Source organism: Gekko japonicus, unplaced genomic scaffold (assembly GCF_001447785.1).
Source record: "Gekko japonicus isolate JY-2015 unplaced genomic scaffold, Gekko_japonicus_V1.1 scaffold365, whole genome shotgun sequence".
NCBI classification, from domain to species: Eukaryota; Metazoa; Chordata; class Lepidosauria; order Squamata; family Gekkonidae; genus Gekko; species Gekko japonicus.
The window spans coordinates 517,142-537,312 of NW_015162488.1; the positions used below are offsets into that span (position 1 = coordinate 517,142).

General features: G+C 42.7%; 2 protein-coding genes across 2 annotated transcripts in view; both read left to right on the top strand.

The window, feature by feature from the left end:
* The first annotated feature begins 2,451 nt into the window (after positions 1–2,451).
* LOC107105904 (OX-2 membrane glycoprotein-like) lies at positions 2,452–15,082 on the top strand. Its single transcript, XM_015405950.1, has 4 exons — positions 2,452–2,500; positions 3,217–3,552; positions 8,367–8,675; positions 14,949–15,082. The coding sequence occupies exons 1-4, from the start codon at positions 2,452–2,454 to the stop codon at positions 15,080–15,082; spliced, it is 828 nt and encodes a 275-aa protein (XP_015261436.1).
* Positions 15,083–15,601: 519 nt separating this feature from the next.
* Positions 15,602–20,171, top strand: part of LOC107105905 (OX-2 membrane glycoprotein-like) — a 17,610-nt gene continuing 13,040 nt past the window's right edge. Inside the window, exon 1 of the mRNA XM_015405952.1 lies at positions 15,602–15,655. Coding sequence (XP_015261438.1) covers positions 15,602–15,655 — 54 coding nt within the window. The remainder of the gene's footprint in view (positions 15,656–20,171) is intronic.

A 20,171-nucleotide genomic window follows, 5' to 3' on the forward strand; every position in this document is an offset into this window, starting at 1 on the left:
TCACCTGGAAAGAACCCTCTGGAGGTATCCTGGCTCACCAGAGATTGGCGCAACTCCGGGGCTCAGTCTGGGTGCAAGCAGTCCAGTCGCATCATGAGGCGGCGGTCCATTAAGAGTTCCACGGGGCTATGGCTGGTGGATGCACTTGCGCTCACCCAATGGCTGAACAGGAAGACAGCCAGCTGGAGATCCCAGTCCGCTAGAGTGAGCCACTTTAGCACATCCTTGGTTGTCCACACCATCCGCTTGGCTTGTCTGTTGGTAACTGGGTGGAATGGAGCGGACCGCATGTGCCTGATGAGGTTCTTGTCCAGGAACTCCTTGAACTCTCTCCAGGTGAAGGTGGAGCCATTATTGGTCATGACCATGTCTGGTAGACTATGTGTACTAAAAAACTGTCTTAGGGCCCAGATGGCTGCATGGGATGAGGTAGATGCGACTGGCATGACTTCCAGCTACCAAAGTTCTGGCCAGGAGCTACGTGTGGTGGCCAGGAATGGACAGCGAAATCGAGGCCTGGGTACAGCGCTGCCAGGCCTGCCAGGAGATGTGCCCCAAAACTCCAAGGGCTCCTGTTCACCAGTGGGAGACTACCCACACGCCATGGGCACGGGTGCATTTGGACTTTGCCAGCCTGTTCCAGGGTCAGTTATTCTTTCTCCTGGTCAACGTGGCAAATTCCACATGAAAAATAGCATGTCACAGCCTGGGGAACTCCTACAAGACAATGACTCAGCTCTACCCCCACCTTCCTAATAGATATAAATTACCTGCCTACCATTTTTCTTCTCACCTTGACACAGAGAGTACTCCATCTTTCTGTGTTATACATCTGAGGATGCCAGTCACAGCTGCTGGTGAAACGTCAGGTCCTACAATGCCAAGACCATACAGCCCAGAAAATCTACAACAACTAATGTTGAATCTCTTGATGAATCCTAATTTAACACTTTTCAATTGGATTCTCTGTTTGAAGTTCTTTTGCAACAGAACAATAACCTTTAGATCAGTGATGTGAGTAAAGAGCTCAAAGCCATCTAGATTTAGCTCAAGAAGAACCCACGGCAGTTCTGCCTCCCAAAATCAAAGCCAGGGAGTGATAGTACACTTTTTTAATTTTATGATTAATTTTTTAAAAAAAAATTCCAAAAAAAAAGTGGGATAAAAAAGTGGGAAAAGGGAGTAAGGGAAAATATAGATTCATCATATTCATCAAATATTATGGGTTGTTACAACAAGTAAAATCAGATATCTTAGTAAGAATTCATATTTCAAATATAGAAGCAGACAATAAAACATCAATATTACAGTGTTTTGGGATGGGATCTCTCTTTAAAGAATAAATAAGAACTTTCTTAATGTTAGTGATAATCTATTAACAATAAGAGGGATTACATCTTTAGCAGTTGAACAAACTTCTATGCTAAGATTAAATCATCATTAAAATCTGAATATTGTTTCAATTGTTTGTCAAAATCTAAGTTTCATTCTTACTATAATCAATATCTTCATCACCTTTAATATGATACTCAGATAATTCCAAAAATAAAAAATTAGTTATTCCCATAATGTGTGTAGTAATATTATATAGTTTTGAGGGTCAGAGAAGGATTCCTTGAGAAGATGTTTGATTATTCCTTCACATGCCTTTTCCCCAGTTGAAATTTCCAACCAGCTTCTCAAAAGTTGGCAACTTGGAAGAAAAAATGCAGGTACTGGAGCTCTAACCCCTTTCCCTTTTTAAGGGAATTTCAGCTTGGGTGGGAGTGGGGATTTCTATTTGGGGAAGGCCTGGAAGGACAGGCTTAGTAAACTATATTGAGTGGTACAGAAATCTTTAAACAAACACCCAAACACCAATTCCCACTGTGCAGTTCTTTGAATCTTCAAAGCAAACAGTAGGAGCTGCTAAACAGTTTTGGTTTCTAATCTTCTTCAGATCTGCTGCATGTTGTCCATTGTGATCCTGACATGGAAATGCTTCTTGGTGCCTACTAAAGCCCAGTAACCATTAACAAATGAGGGATTTACTTGCATTGGAGAACATTATTATCCAAAGAAAAAACCAGCCCTACTGACCTGGTTGCTGTACATGCCCCCCATGTAGGTTTTTAGAGGTTTATGACCCCCACATACTACCTCCCCAACCCTCTTGCTCATATGCACCTGTGTGGTGGGAAATGTTACATTTGGATGATTTTCTTGTAAGGAAACAGTTATAAGAATACTTTGAAAAAAACAAAACATCTTCAGAGAGCACACTGCCCTGTCGTAAAATTCGAACTCCCCTTGGGACTACTGTGATTTCTCATGGGGAAGTACATATTTTCACTTCTCAGAAATGACTAGGCATACTTATAGTACAGTACACAGCGGTCTGTAAAGACATAAGTTAAAAGCCTCAATCGGTAATTGTGAATTGATTGGTAAATTGTATAGCACAGAGCCAAAATGATGTCCACCTCTCTTTTCATCTGTGGCATCTGGACTGTTGTGACAGGTAAGTCTTGCACCAATTAGCTTCATTTTTTTTAAAAAAAAATAACATTATTGAAAGAGCCATCATGAACACACAGGTAAAATTTTCATTATGTTTGTACAATGATTGCATGGTATAATCTGTCTCCTCCACCTCATGAGTTTATTGCTTAATGTATGGAGGAAGAATGGTAGTCCAGCAAGAGCAGATCAAGAAGGTGTTCTGGCAGGTGGTAAAAAGATGGTGGTAGAAAGACTGCAGCCACGGTGGCTGCAGGTCCTCAGTTAGCATTCAATTCTGGTTTGACATAGTGACTGACTGAATTTACTAGCTGGCATGCAAAGTAAATGTAGTCAAATGTAGTAAAAAGGTCTAAATTTGTACCAGTGTTCACCAGGATTTTGCCCTGGCATCCTTTTTTAAAAAAATCCCAGTACTCAAAACTGGAACTTATGAAATAAGAATAGTGCCTCTGAGCTGGTGCAGAGTACATATCTCTCACTTTTGAATAATGGCAGGAAGTCCTCACAAATATGTAAGTAGAGGGGGAAAGTCTTCCATGTTAGAGAGTAGAATTTCTAGGCAAGCCCAAGTCGTGGCATCTTCCCCCCTCCCCCCAAAATTGTAAAGTTGTCAGGCTGTAGCTGAAGGTGGGGGCTGTGCTGGCTTTATCATGACAAGTCACCCTCCTGAAGAAAGTTGTCAGAATTTAGCAACTTGTTACTTTATTTTTGCAGGTGCAGCCCAGGTGATTCACAAGTCAGTTCAAACAGCTATAGCTGGAGAAAATGTGACGTTGTACTGTCAGCTGGCTGAAAGCTATGATGTCGTTCAGGTTACCTGGCAGAAGGAGCATGGGAAAGACAAGACCAATATAGCTACTTACAGCACAACTCATGGTCCTAAAGTCCTGGGCAAATATCAGAATCATGTGCATATTTCTCAAAGTGGGCTGAGTGTTTCTACCATCACTTTTCATGCTGTTACAGTCAAGGATGAAGGCTGTTACAGCTGCATCTTTAACACATTTCCCTTGGGATCCATGCCAGGCAGGACATGTCTCCAGGTCTATGGTAAGTGACATGATGTCTGGGAAAGTCTGTAATCTTCCCAGAAATCCATCAGGTCCAAGTTCTTTTATGTCAAGAGCTGTGCACAACAGTGCATTAGTAGTCAATTCCAGGAGGCTAGTCAAGTTCATCTGGGGCAGCAAAGTACAAGAGAAGACCAATGGCAACTTAAAGACTAAGAAACTATATTCCACTTCATCAGATCACTTTGTTGGATTTAGTTAATCAACAAAAGAGTATAGTAGGGCAACACACACACACATATTCCATACAACAGATCTGTACCTTAATTAACTGCTCACTCTCCATACTTACCAGTGCAATAAGATATTTTAGATGTTGCAAAATAATGAGAAATATTGTAAAAAACAAACAAACAACGATTAAATGTCCCCTGCATAATCTACATACATCCACTAGTTATTGCCCTCAATTGTATGGAGCAAAGCTCAGTCTTAAAAGATATTTGTCTTTAAGAAAGCCTGATGTTAAATATGTACCCCTCTTGCTTCACTCTGAGGTGTAATCTTGTTTTGCCCAGGCTTTAATGAAATGTTGTGCAAAAACATGAATACATTTGATTTCAAAAAATGATACTTCCATTCCTTTCATAAGCAGTTCATAGAGTACAGAGAATAGATTCTTTCCTTCATCTCCCAAATTAGTGTAAGATCTTGGTAAGAGTAAGGTGGAAATAGTGTTATTATTTCCTTCATACCTCACTTTTCTCCCAATGGGGACCAAAAGTGGCTTACAGCATTTCCCCCTTCTCCATTGTATTCTCACAACAACTTGTGAGGTAGGATAGGCTGGAAGTGTAAGACTGGCTCAAGGTTACTCTCTTCAAGAATCAAAAGGAAGAAGACAGAACAAATATGTGACAACTCCCTAGATAAACATCAAGTAGTGTTCAACAAATGTTATTTACAAACTTTGTAAAAAGCACACTCTCCTAAAAGGAAATAGACATATAGATCAGGCACTGTACATAAATCTTGTATTTTAAGGTCTACACAGAAAACTACAGCAACACAATTATAATTATACAAGTGAGGGAGAATCCTATATCCCCCCATTGCTGAGCCAGTGAAACCCCAGGTCCCACCACCCTTCACTGATACCAGCAGCCATCTGCCACCACTGCCCCCAGACTAGCAGCAGCTTTGATCCAGAGTGCTTTGACCCAGAGCGGCTGCCACTGCGCTCAGGCCCTCTCGATGCCAGGCCCACAGCAAATGCCAGCATCTGCTGCTGCAAGGCCCGAGTCCACAGCAGGTGCCGGTGTTCTCTGCTGTGGCTGAGCCTGTGGTGGCTGCCAGTGTTCTCCACTTCCAGGCCTACAGTGGTGCCAGTGTCCTCCTCCACTGTGGTGGCCATCTGGAGTGCTGTCTTTAAGTGTGTTGTCTGTGTACACAATTTTGTTTTGGAGGGATTTAACCACCACCACCCCATCTCTTTTATTTTTGTTTTAAGATTTTTCTGTAAACTTTGGGAGTCCCCAAGTATGCTGAAAAATCTCTTTAGCATCCATAGATTTAGCTATTTGCAGATGGGGGCCACACATGGCTAATAGTATACAGATGATCTTTGTCATAATTCAGTTAGATTTTTGTAATCACTCATTGGAACCAAGAAGATTTCTCCCTTCTAATATCAACTCCATGAGCTCAAGTGCACAAGATGCGGCACTAATACTTTCTGGGCCAAACATATAATGTGGCATGCTGTCAGTGATTAGAATCTAACTGGTTTTTTAAAAGAACTAATGAGCAGCTCCATATAATTTCTTTGAAGATCAAAGAAGGGTCACTGGGGAAGAGAGTGTTTAACTCTTTTCTTCTGTGTATCTTCCATTACCCTGAAAATTTCAATAGAAAGAAAAGGGTGCAGATAAATAGTCTTCATGAAGGCTATTTAATTTGGGGAAATGGCATGGGAGAAAGGGTTAAATACTTCCTTCCCAGTAATATTGCCTTAATCTTTAAAGCAGCTACATGCCATAACTTAGGAAAAAACCTCAGGAGATCCTAATCACAGATAACTTGTATCCAGGGCTATTTTTGGGCAGGAACGCACAGGAAAGGAGTTCTGGCTGGCTTCAGAGTTGGCAACGCCCACTACAGCCAAAACCTCTGCATGCGTGGCTACAGAGGGAAGGCCTGGAGAGTGACCACCCCCCGGTGACTCTGAGGCGGGCAGGCTAGGGGGGGCTTGGAAGGATCGGGGAGGCATTTAAATGCCTCCCCGTGTCTTCCCCAGCCTGTCCAACGGCCGTCTTGCCCAGGCTCCCCACAGCTGCGGGATGCCCAGGCAAGCCAAGGGAAGGCATGGGGTGTGGCCTAATATGCTAATAGGCTGTACCATCAGGGGTGTGGCCTAATATGCTAATGAGTTTCTGCTGTTGGGTGTGGCCTATTATGCTAATGAGTTCCCTACTGGGATTTTTCTACCAAAAAAGCCTGCTTGTATCACCTCTAGTGTATTACTTAGAGTGCCCTAAAATGTTGTGAGTGATTGGTTGATTGGTTGGTTAGTTGGTTAGTGATTAGTTTAATCACTAACAAACCCAAGAGATTGATCACCATTCATGAGTTGATCCCTCATGAATTAATGTGGGACAGAAAATGTTTATACCATGCCAGCCAACAAAGTATCTCTAAATCCTTACAATAACTGTAAGTGCAGGAGATTTTAATTTGGGCTTCATCTGCCTTTGTTGTTTCTTGGTGATTAAAATGGCATGGAGGCATGTCTTCATTTCCACAAGCTGTGGAATGGTGTTGGTGCATAATGGGGATTTCCAGTTATAGATGAAGCATTTCTCCAATGCTGAAAGGAATATGGAAGACCACACACAGCTCTGTATGTTCACTGGATTTTTGTGAAATTTTAGATTAGTTCATAATAGTTTTGCATCCATCTCAACCTTTTAGAACACTGGGTACTGGGGGGTGGGGTAGACCAATAGACTGTATTCAGCTTGATCCTTATTAGTTTTACAGGGATAATATTTTGGCTCCAGTCTACATAAATGCTATGATTATTGCTGTTGTTTCCAGAAAGGACTTGTCTCAAGATATCTTATCTTTTCTATCAAGATGTTTAGCCGCTTCAAACCACACTCCCCTTCCTCTGAAATACCATTGCTAAGTTTTCTCAGTCCATACTATGATGATAGCCATCAACTGCATTTCAGCTGAGGAAATTTTTCTTCCTGTATATCTGAAGTTGTGTTTCTTTATTCTCAGAAATGTTGCAGATAGCTATCTACATATAACTCAGTTAAGAAACCCTACCTTTCTATTCAAAATTAATACTTAAGGTGGCTGGTAATCCAAATTCACAGTACTTAATTGTAGCCACCTGCTGATCTGAGAATCATGCCACAGGCCCTCATCTCAGACACCCTGGGGATGAAGAAGGACATTCCCATCTAAAGTGAAGTAGCCTGGAGGAACTGGCAGTTTGTGTGTACCAGTGGGTCTAACATTCTGCTAGCCAGAGGTTAACTTATCCAAAAATCTAACTTCCTTAGTGTATAAACAATTAAGTTATAGCAAAGAAGAAAAACACACTTTGTTTCAAAAACAATGGAAAGAAGACTTAAAAATAGATATTAATGAGGAAGACTGACAAGTAATTTGGGATGGCTACAGTAGAAACTCAAAAATTATTTATTTAAATACCTTAATGTCTAAAATTATTATGAGATGGTACATTCCACCCACCAGACTATTCCGTATTAACAACTTATATAGTCCACTTTGCAAAAAACAATGTGGTAAAAAGGCTGACTTTATACACTGTTGGTGGTCATGCTCTATAATACAACACTTTTGGCAGATTATATTAGAGAAAATCAAAGAAATAACTGATGTTGACTTACCTTGCTCCCCTGAAATAATGTTACTGGAACGTTGGCCACATCGTAGAAAACACAAAAGAAAAGAGGAGTTAATCGCATACCTATTAGCAGCTGCTCGTCAGCTGGTGGCAACAAAGTGGTTAGAAAAGAATCCGCCTAAGCTATCTCAATGTTATAATCGAATATGGGAAATTTTTATTATGTATAAACTGACAATTAAAATGTGTAATGCATCTCCTGATAAATATCACAAAAAAGTTGTTGCTGTTTGGTATCCTGTTGTAAGTTATATGTTAAACAATGATATTATTCCGGATAATCCACAATATAAAAAAATGGTGTATTTTTGATTCATATAGTTAAGAACGAAGAATACAATTTGCTGTATTTGGTTTGTTTAAAGTTGATACTCTGTAAATTTTGATTAAAAAATGTTAATAAAAAAAAGACACCAGTTGGCAATGTAAGGTGAGACAAGAGAAAGAAGTCTGCGAGGAGCATGGAGATGGGGCAAGGAAGAGAAAGGCAAGCCCATGGGAGGAGATCTATGGGAAACTGAAGCTCAGAACAGCCAGTGGAGGGGACAGATGGGCTGGTGAAGCATAGCCCAGGGAACATTCGTTAATCATATTTTTATTGCACTGTTAATTGGCGGTCTCTGCTGTCTCTTAATTGGAGGTCTCTCATCTCTGTAATTCACCTTGAGTCTCAGTAAGAAAGGTAGGCTATACATTGAGTAAATAAAAATAAAATAATAAAGGTATCATGTACCTGAAAATACAAATAGCTGTCTCTATGCTTTACCATCTAGCTGCATACAGTTCTAGTCACAGCAGATTTGTTAAAGGGCCATTGTGTCCCTTGCCCCTATGTCCCTGTTTCTTACCAGCCTTTTGTGTGCCCCCTGGAATGTTATAGATGTTATTCATGTTTAACTGCTTCTGTTTTACAGCTCTAAAGGAACCCAAGATTGATGTGAAACATACTAGTCCAGACAGCACAGGAAAAGAAATGCTAAAAATAAGCTGCTCAGTAACAGGGAGACCAGCTGCAGTGATCACCTGGAAGGTCCCGGAATACCTTCATATAAAGCCAATCCAATATGTCACTCACCATCCAAACCAAACAGTGACTGTAGTGAGCAATTTTACTCACATGTACTCCAAAGATCTCTGGAAGAACCCAGTCAGCTGTGTCATTCAACATCCATCTTTAAACATTACACACGAATTAACTTTGCCTGAGAATGGGGTAGAACAAGGTGAGTTTAAATGTGAATGTTTCTTATTTTAATATATAACTGGTGTGCAGGACATCTTTCAACCTTGGCCAGGTGTCTCCAAACAGACTTCTTCTGAGCCCAGTGAAAGGTCAGTCTCCTTTGGCTTGCAGTGAGTGCAGCTGGTGTTTCTCTAGCCTTCCCTGTGCACCAGCACATCTACCATGTCTACATTACAAATAAGAATGGGCATGAACCAGCTCACAAACTTACGTTTGTGACAAATTTTGACTGGTTCATGCTTCACAAAGCCAAGTTCGTAGCAGGACGACTGGCATGAACTTTCCATGAACTTTCCAACTGTTCATAGAGATTTGTGCTGGTTTTTGAGCATAGAATCATAGAATCATAGAGTTGGAAGGGACCTCCAAACAGTCTGTCTCTGCTTTATCAAAATGTTTTCAAAACTTCAAAGCAACAACTTGGAGGGCCTGTAGAGGGGTATCTAGGAAAGGTCCCTGGTGACTTTGATGTTTCTAGCTTGCAAAGGACCCATTCTATATACTCCTGAATCTCCTGAACCTGCACCTATCAAAATGATTGCTGGTGGTCAGGTTGAGGAGGTTCAGGAGCTTATAGAATCGATTCTGTGAAAGCTAGAGACACCACACCCACAGGAGACCTCCATTGGATGCTGCTCTACAGGCCCTCCAAGTTTGTTGTCTCTAGCTTGCACAGGATCTATTCTATACACTCCCGAACCTCCTGAACCCGCGCCTGTCAAAATGACCACTAGTGGTCATTTTGACAGGTGCAGGTTCAGGAGGTTCAAGCGTGTATAAAATGAATTCTGTGCAAGCTAGAGTCACCAAACTCACAAAACCTCTCCAGCTTTCTCTCCTCTACCTGCCCTCCAAGTTTGGTGAGGATTGGATTTACAAAGTCGGAATTATGGCTCCCCAAAGAAGGTGGCTCCAGGAAAGTGCTTTCTGGGGAAATGACAGGCAATAATTTCCCCAGAAAGCACTTTCCTGAGGTCACCTTATTTTGGGGGCTGTAACTTGGACCCTGTAAATCCGATCCTCACCAAACCTGGAGGACAGGTAGAGGAGAGTCAGTTGGAAATCCCCTGCAAGTTTGGTGTCTCTAGCATGCTGGAGGGGCATTCTACAGCCTCACAATCTTCATAAACCAAACCAATTTGTGAGGTGGCTAAACATTTGTGATGTGCCCAATGGGGCACATCACAAACCATGAACTGAACTGCATTTTCCTGGTTTGTGCCCATCCCTAATTACAAATTGCTTCCACACTAGCACAGTGTTTCCTAAAAACAGCTGCAGTAGAAACAGGCATAAAACTGAAACTCTATCACACTCATACACTTAGCATACAAAGTCTATGTCCCGCTGTGGGCTACTCCGCGGCCTCATAGGCCGCGGCGGCGGGACTAGCGCGGCCAGCGCTGGGCTCCCCATGAATACCGGGAGGTGGATGGGCCATGGGAAACAGTCCCAGAGACTCGAGCATCCCCAAACCCCTCCCTCAACGACGGCCGCAATGCAGAGGGAACTCGGAGGAGATGGGGTCGAAGGAGCGGTCCGGCATGGACGGCGCTCCTCTACCTAAAGGGGGGAGGGCCCAGTTGAAAGATAGAGGTAATTGGAGGGCCCCTGCCTTACCCCTCACCCTCAGAAAGGAAGAGACAGCGAGTGGCAGTCACGGCGTCCGAGACGGAAGTGGGCACTCCCCTGCATGCATAACTTCAAGATAGAGGCACGGGGATTTAAAGAGAGGTGGGACAAAAAGGGGAAACACTAAGAGATTGGAGAATGCGGTGATGGGCGGCGGGAAGAGGCTATGGGCTCCAGAATAGCTTGAGGGGTGTGTCCTTAAGGGAGGGGCAGGGAGATAAAAGGAAAGAAACGGAAAATGCCGGGGAGGAGTTCAGAGATAATTGCACAGCTAAGGCAGACAGAGAGGGTGTAAAAGCGATTGCTCTGAGAAAGGTGTCTGGACTGTGACGCAACACCCAGCCCTTTCACATCTGAGGCACTTGTTTCCTTCTGCGATCTCTCTTCCAAAACGGCGACAGGATTTTCAGGGCTCAGGGACGACCCTGAGCATGACAGTCTACAAATCTATTATCTAAAACTAATACAAATTATCTATCTGCATCTGTCTAACAAACTATATTCTTATGCTAATTTTGAAAGGACCTAAAGCAAATATGAAATATCTGTATTAATCTATTTTTAATTATTCAATAAATCTGCTAATCCTAAATCTTATTCCTAACTACTAAATCAATGTATACAGTGAGGGGTTGAGTGGTAGTCATTTGAGGAGAATGAAAAGGAACACAGGTTCTGCATATGGAATGTTGCTCCAGAGCATTAATCAAAAGCAAATGGCCAGTAGGGGGATTATAAAGCAGTTATGCCCATTTTTCATTTTGAAGGGACTAATGTGAAAATGCTTTCTGTTATTTGTGCCTGTTTCAGGATTCTATCAGTTGTCAGTCACAGGCTTTGCTCTCATCCCTGCTTCCACTACACTTGTTACCAGGCTGCATGGGGAATATGCTTCACTTTCATTTTCCAGGCAACCCATCCTAAACCGTTTGGAGAATTATTTTTCACTTTCATTTGTCAGGCAGCTCAGCCTGCTTTTTATATGTATCAAAAGGATTCCAAATATCTGGAACAGTAAAATTTGGATTCGGATGTATTTCGAATATTGAGCACACATTAAACTGCTTTACCCCAAGTCTGCTAGTATTTCAAGGCCAGCAGTTGTCCAGGGTAGATGTCTTATTATTTGTTATTATTTATTTATTTATTTGTTAAATTTGTATCCCACCCTCCCCGCCATGGCAGGCTCAGGGCTGCCTACAGAATATATATATATATATACTAGGAATAAGGCTCGTTGTGGAAATAAATACAACGAGCTCTAGAAATAGGCTCTGAGCGGGTGCCCTGGCCTTGAGCACTCAGTGTCAATTTGCTGTGGTTAGCTCAGCAGGGTATAATGACACCAATTCCACCATTTTCTCCAGAGGAACTGATCTCTGCTACCTCAAGAACAGTTGTAAGTTTGAGTGATCTCCAGCCCTCACCTGGAGATTGGCAACAATGGTTCCCCATGAGGGAATGGCTGGTTTGGAGCATGGAGTCTATGGCAGTGTACCTGTCTGAAGTCCCACCCCTCCTGAAACCTCACCCTCTCCAGGCTCCATCCCTCAAATCTCCAGGAATTTCCCACCTGGAGTTGGCAACCCTATCTCCTTCCCAGCCAATCATCAACCTACCTTTATTTCCCCCTCACTCTTCAGCTTTCCACCCCCCTTACCTGCAGTCTCTACCGTGCTCTGAAGCCCTGACTGCTACGTCACATTGGCTGTCATACAGGGGCCATCTCAGCAGGATATAAGGACACAGAGTCCACCATTTTCTCCAGGAGAAACGGAGCTCTTCCACCAAGCCGCCTCTTAGGGTGCCACCTTTTAATACTATGGCCCTGGCCCTAACACCAGCACTAACTCAACGACCACAGCCTGGTAGGAACCTGGACTATGGTGGTAGGCGACCTTCCAATGTTGAGAGAATGCCACCATCTTGTATCAATATCTATGTGGGTAGAATAAAGGTAACTTCATTTGATTATGTGCAATAAAACCCAAGGTGAATGGGAGCGACAATTTTAACAAAACCTCAGGTTTTTTGCATCCATGGTAGTATTGCTCATGTCACAAGATGAGTTGTTTTTGCAATCAAATGCATTTCTAGGACAAATTCTGATTTTAAGCATATACCCACATCACCAGTATTCACGTCTCTGTGCTTCTAAAGAGATATCCTAGGTCATGTATCAATAACACACTGACACTCATCTAAGGCATGAAAAAATACATTTCTGCAGACATCCACTATGATTCTGCTGGCACAAAATGTTTTTAGCAATGCCCTCTTCACACACAGGTTTTTCTGCCCCGTTTTCTGCCTCTCCCATCTCATGTATTTATTTCTCTGCAGCAAAAAGAAAAGTTCCGGGAACTCCCATAATTGTCTGCATATTGGTTATCATCTTTATCCTGGGGCTATTGGCCTTTTCTGTCTTCAAGTGCTGGAGGAGAGTACCCCCCAGTGATGCAAAGCAGGATCTTCTACACGTGGTGAGACTGTTTTTTTAAACTGAAAGAATGGGAAGCTGGGATCAACTGAATAAAAAACTCATGGGATTTTAACCCACAAAGCCTGTTTTCAGTGATGGGGTTTGGCTTTGTATGAGGTAAAGGAAGGTTAGGACTGAAGATGCTTCTGACCATTTGCAGAGACTAGTTTCGTCACCTGTCGTGGAACAGAGGCCTATTAATGGCTGTAAGTCATGATCACTAAAGGTATTCAGAGGCAATATGCCTTTGTGCTAGATGCTGGATATAAAGAGCAAGTCAAAGGAATGTTTCCTTTATGACCTGCTTATAAACCTTCTTGAAAGTTTCTGGCAGATGGGGATCACAACCTAAGAAGGGTGTGCTGGACTAGGACTTCAAGGTGGTGGTGTATACTGAGTCGGCTATGTGCGAGGTCGGGTCTGCACGCGGTCCTGCGGAGAGCCCGAGCTTCGCTCATACAAACAATAGATGGTCAGATCCTAGTCCACTCCAATCGGGAAGCTAGGATCTTAGAGTTAACCTATTAAGCACGAGCACTGTAAATAAACCAATCATGGGTGTTGGGGGGTGGTGTGTGTTGAGTGTGGTTTGCCTTGGGGTTATAAGCCGGCCTGCGAGCCGGCTGTTGTTGTCTTGTTCCTGAATAAACTATGAGCTGATTGACTCAAGTATGCATCGGACCCAGTATATTATAGGTGGGCTCTTCATTTAGAACAGAGGTGTCAAACATATGGCCCATGGGCTGGATCTGGCCTCTGCAGGGCTCAGATCAAACCCATAAGCGACTTCCTTCTCCTGCTTCCTTTTCCAGGTCTGATGCTACACCTACACCGTAGCTTGCTTTCCCCCCAGCTCCCTCGGTGGCTATTTGCTTCCTGTTTCCTGCATTCCCCCCCCCATAGAGTTCCCTCAGTGGCTGCTTCCTGCTTTGTGTGGGAGAGTTATAGAGACAAGTCTCTCTCTCTCTCTCTCAGACACACACACAAACACACATAGAGCTTCTGCTCCCTTCTCTGGGGCTGCTCCTTCTCTTTTGGGGAAGAAGGGAGGGGGAGGAAAGAGAGAGAACAAAGCCGCACAGCAGCTTTAAGACCAACAACATTTTATTCTAGGTATAAGCTTTTGCATGCAAACACACTTCTTCAGAAAGGGAGGGAGGGAGGGTGGATGGATGGGAGGGTGAATGGATGAATTCTTCCAATAAGCACAATTTACAGTGAGGAAATTATTTTGGCTTATTCTGATTTTTTTAAAAAAATTAGATTTCTCTGTTCCTATCTGGATGTAATTTTCTTTTTTTAAAAGACCCTGATTAGGAATTAGAACACTTGGATCGGGCCTTATATCTTGGAGAGTAGAGTGATTTCAGATATCAAATGATAATAGCACACATTGGTAATGAAACAGGGAACCTAGGTCTCAATTTAGTCCTGAGGATGCATTGTCTTGAGCTTCATTATCAATTGCAACTCAGCAGTATCTCTTTCTAATCTCTATGAAATTCCTTTGTAAGAGCACTGCTACTCTTAGGTCAGCAACTGAATGTTGTGGTTTCTAATGTCAAACTTATGCCCATTTATTCTTTGCATCCCTCCTGGACTGAATCATCCTGGATGAAACTGAGACCTAGGTTTCCTGTCTCATTATCAGTGCTGGGATCTCCATACCTACTACCCCTCTGCATATCACACCTAATCCAATCAAGCCTCCTATTGTCATTCACCTGCTATTGCCATCTGGCACCTGAAGTCACCTTTATAAAGTTTACATATCCGCAGGCCAGTAGCTACAGTGGGACATGTCAGCGAAGTGACATTTATATCTGATCCAGCCCTTGTAACAAATGAGTCTGACACCTCTTACTTAGAATATCTCTCCCATCCTTGCTGATGAATTGTGCTGGTCTCTCTTGTCTTTTGAAGTAAATGGAGGCACACACACATATCCCAAATGGAGGCAGAAAATACAAACTAAACACATTCAGTCCATATAAATTATCCTTCTTGGAAAGGGTGTCCTGGAAAGTGGGGGGGAAAAACATTAAAACCTCTGACAAACAATTTCCATACACATTCAGTATTCTAGCAAGGTCTTCTGTTTATTTGCGGCCTTTAAAGTATTACCTTGCTCTTCTCCAGGTTCTTCCGATATGCTCAGGAAATTTAACGTGTGGACAGTATTCCTGTACAAGAGATCAAGTCCCATTGAAAGCTCTTCCCCAAAAAAACTTTCTGGGTGGATGAAGAATCTATTGAATGAAACCTTGTTGTGAGATGAAACTTCACATGAGTTCTAACTGCATAAAATGCACTCAGATCTTTGCCTTCATAAATATTGATCCTATAATTAAGTTAAATTGTATAATACAATGCAGTAATTATTTATTTTGAAATGCACTTTGTTGTTTAGAATAATCAAAACAGATTTCTTTCTTATGCCTTTTGGCCACTAGAATTGCAAAACCTTAAACCTTCAAGGCTTGTCGCAGTTGTTGTTGTCCTACTTCAATGGATTACCCAAAAGCATGACTCTTTCTATGACACCCAGCTTTATCTGTTGAAGGGCAGCCCGGCCAGATACCACCCCTGCAAATTTGGCAGAGGGGATGGAGGCCTTGGTGGGATGGTTAAAACAGAGCCGGCTGAGATTAAACACTTCTAAAATTGAGGTTCTGTGGTCGGGGCAGGGAGATTCTGATGTGGGGTGCCAACTCCCAGCTCTTGATAGTGTGCCTTTGAGACCAGAACCTACTGTTAAGAGCCTGGGGGTGATTCTGGATACCTCCTTAACAATGGAGGCCCAGGTCACCAATGTTGCAAAACAGGCATTTTTCCAACTACGCCAGGTCAGACAACTGCCTCCGTACCTTTCTCGCCCTGACCTAGCCACTGTAATCCATGCAATGGTCACCTCCAGGCTGGACTACTGTAACTCACTCTATGTGGGCCTACCCTTGAGGCTGACCTGGAAACTCCAACTGGTGCAGAATGCAGTGGTTCAGGTCCTCACAGGGACACCGCACACAACACATGTTCAGTCTGTGCAGTGTGAGCTGCATTGGCTTCTGGTGGAGTACAGGATCAGGTTCAAGGTCTTGGTATTGACCTTTAAGGCCTTTAACAGCCTTCAGGACAGCCTCTCCTGGTATACCCCCAGAAGGGCAATATGCTCTGTAGATAAAAACCTACTGGTTGGTCCCCAGCCCAAGAGATATCCAGCTGTCCTCGACCAGGGCCGAGGCCAGGAACACTCTGCTGAATAACATCCGTACCGTGTGCGACTTATTACAGTTTTGCAGGGCTTGTAAGGCGTTCTGCCAGGCGTTCGGTTGAGAACAGCGACAGTTCCCTCTTGGCACTCCCGTCCCTGCAGTACTATTGAGGTTTTAATGCCATCTTTAACTCAACTGTTGGTCTATTGGTTTAATCTTGTTTTATCTGACATTTTATAACCATGTTGTATACTGTGCTGAACCTGGTCTCCGGGGGAGGGCGGTTGAGAAATCAAATTAAATAATTAATAAATAAACAGTGAAGGTTAAAACAGAGGGAGATGGGAAGGTCTGTGATTTAATCCTGTCAGCTTTATAAAATTGCTAAAGGAAGCCAGGAGATCCAGGTGTCTGGCCCGTGTGAATGGGCCTTAAAAACTAGATGAGGTCTTCATTCCTGAGTATGCCAACAACATTCACAACTTGCTTGCTTTACAGTTTTATTTGATTTTATTGGCTTTATAACTATTGTATTGATTATGTTGTTCCCCACCTTGTTAATGGATGAATAAATAAATAACTTCATTTTACCAGTTAAAGGCAGGTAATTTTTAAAAAAGCCTCTGCAAATTGGTTAGCACTGGGTAGCCTTGGACAAATCTCTTTTATTTATCATGTTGTTTCTCTGTGTGACAAACTCTTGTCTTTCAGCCGTTATTTTGAAAATAAAATGACATGTAGCTATGTTGTATCCTGAGTTCTTGTAATAATGTGAGAAAGAAATTTAACCAAAAACAGACCACAATGTACTACGTAACAGCACCCACATCCCTTCACATTCTCTTCTCTGTAATGTATTCTCTCATTGTGATACATATAGTCATTTTTACACACCAGTGGAGTGGATAGGATAGGATTTGCCTAATTTATGGCTGGATTCCAAACACTTCTGCATTTGATGGGATTATGTTGCCAATTTAATTTTTCCAGCAGCATCTGCTCATGCTTCAGGGGATGGTACTCTGGAGGTCTTCCAGCTGGGTGGCAGCTGGGAGGCACATCTGCTGCAAGGTGCTTCTGTGAAGTACCCTAGAATGTACAGAACATCTGCATGTGAAGTCTAGATCCTAGCCTGTGCACTTCAGCTATCTACATTGCCTGATAAAGATGGTAATCCCATTTGCTTAGGGTTGCCAGGTCTGGCTTGGAAAATACCTGGAAACTTTGGGGGTGGATCCAGGAGAGGGCGGAGTTTGGGGAGAGGAGGGGCCTCAGCATGGTACAATGCCATAGAGGCCACCCTTCAAAGCAGCCATTTTCTCCAGGGGAGCTGATCTCTGTCAGCTGGAGATCAGTTGTAAAAGCAGGAGATCCCCAGGCCCCACCTGGAGGTTGGCAACCCTACATTTCCTCCAGCTCAGTGATCCCTCCTTCCTGCCCAATGTTTTAATTGCTGTTTTTATGTTGCGTGTATATTTTAGCTCTGTTTTCAATTGTTTTAATGATATGTTTTTGTCGGTTTTAATGGTTTCTAAGATGTGATTTTATTATGTACGTTTTTCATTTGTTAGCTGCCATGTTGCCCATTATACAGCCAGATAGCTGGAGCATACAATTTGTGAAATAAATAAAAAGTAAATAATTTAATTTCTATTTCCCAAACTAAAGAAGAAAACCGGTGCAAAAGGTGAAAGGTAAAGCACAAGCAGGCAACAGGCAAAATATGTTGCTGGGAGAAATAATGTAATTATGATTTGTTCCAGTATTGCATGGTGCAAGAAATAACAAAATAATTATAGTAATTACTTCCTTAATGATAGATGTGACCTTAAACTGAGACCCTGGAGATCTGCTGCGCCTGCTAGTCGGAGTTGACAATGCTGACCTTGATAGACCCATGGTCTGACTCAGTACGCAGATTTGTGCATTCATGTATGTGATCAGTAGTTCAAGAAGCAGCTCCTCTTTAACTGAGATAATAGCTTAACATCAATGCAGATTGTATTCCCATTATGACTGATCTGCTACTATGTTCCGCCATCGCTACACAATTATTGACACTGTACTAGCACTTTTTTATCGGTTTTACAAATGTTGTGTTTTATGTATTCTAACTTTTTATGTAAGCTGCCCTGAGCCTGCTTCAGTGGGGAGGGCGGAAAATAAATCTAATAAACAAACAAATAGAATTCATTTAACAGAATTGTCCAGTTTTAGACATATATTGCTACTACATGAACAGCAAAATGAGTAAAGTGAAATTTGTATTTTGATCGTTTGACTTATAAAATCCTTGTTAGATCACTGCTGCCATCTACTGTTGTAACACAGGTTAGAACAAACTGTGTACAGCATTTCAAAACTATTGTTACCCAAATCAGTTCCCCATGTCAGGGCAGGCTTGGGAAAAGTGTCGTCCACATGTGTATAAGTAGAACATGGATTCTTAGGTTAGAGATCATTTGAATCCACTGTATGCAGAGTTCTCATCCTGACACAGTGAATATCCCAAGGAAGGGAGGGGGGAGGGGGGGAGGGAACAGATACTTAACCCAGAAGTAAGATACAAAATAGAAAAAGGTACAAAATAGATATAAGATTCAAAACGGAAAAAGGGGTGGCTGTACAAGTATTTGGTGATGAAATACAATAGGAATTCATCTGTGACAATGTAATAAAAACCAATTTCATTTGCCCAATCATAATATTCAGTTGTTTTACTTGAAGATAATACCTCATTAACGTTACTTTGGACTCAAACAGTGTTTCTTCCATGTATCTAGTCCAGGGAAACCAATTTGGAGAGAAATGATAGATGTAAGTGCTAACCAAAAGGGACCAAAAGATGTGAAGGGATGAGAAAGGAAGGTCCCCTCCCCCCAGAAAAAGAAGGTGGGAGTACTATCAGGGAAGACGATCTCTAGTAGCTATAAGTCAGACCAGCCAAGAGCAGGGACAGAGGAAGCTAAGAGATGGGTGTGGGTGGAAAGAGGTGGAGGATCAATTTCAGGAAGGGAAAGCAGAGAAAGAGAAAGCATCCTCAGCCTGTTTTGAGGAGGAGGACTAGGGGTCATTTCCTGCAGGAGCGCACAGGAGCAGAGCTCCGGCAGTAAAGAGCCCAGGGGGGGGCACATGCAACAAGCCCCACCCCCTGCTCCCAGCAGCCCTCAGTCAGAGCAAGAAGCAGCCAGGTAAGTTGCAGAGCTCCCCCTGGCCCCCGGGTCCAAAACAGTCCAGTGGCACCTTTAAGACCACGTTTTATTCAGGTACAAGCTCTCCCTCCTCTGTGAGGACAGATCTGCACGTTCTCTCCCCCCCCCCAATAGCTAGCAATCCAAAACAGTCCAGTGGAGCCTGAGCGGTGGATGTTGCCTTCTGACACACTTTCGGTGACATCAGGGGGTGTGGAATATGCAAATAAGTTATGCTAATGAGTTAAGCTAATGAGCCCCTGCATCTCTTTTTCTACGAAATGACCCCTGAGGAGGACTAGTGATTTCATTGTCACTGATGACAGAAGAAGGTTTGGGAGCAGAAGCAACTGTAAGAATGGAGGGCTTGCTTAGCCCTTTTTATGCACTTGTATTTACCTGGCATTATCAGGGAGAGCAATGCCATTGGCCAACATGGATGCAGAATGAAGATCCACATTGGCATTCAGCCAAAATTCCAGCTGCTCACTAGTAAAATTTGGGTTGCACTGCAATTGGTGGGACTTCAGCATTTGAGCCACTATTGGTGAACTGGTCAGAATCTGAACAATACAGAAAGCAGATTACAAAGCATAGGACAATGCAACAGAAGATGGTAATACCTACAATAATTATAATTTTTCTTCTTCAGACTAACACAGCTACCCATCTAGATACCCAACAGGGATTAACTTCCAAAAGTACAGTGAAACAAAGTCACATTTATCTATATATCTAATAGCCAAGTTGCCCCCTCTGTGCAGATATCTAAATCTGCACATCGGGGGCACTTGGGGGGCAGAGAGATTTTCCTGCACACTTGGAGCAGTCCCCAGGTGTGCAGAAAAATCTAAAAATTTGAAAATATATATATGGGGGATATTTAAATCCTCAATGTCAGCAAGCTGCCATTCTGTTTTCTGTGACCTCTGTGTACATATCCTTACCCTGTTGCTCCC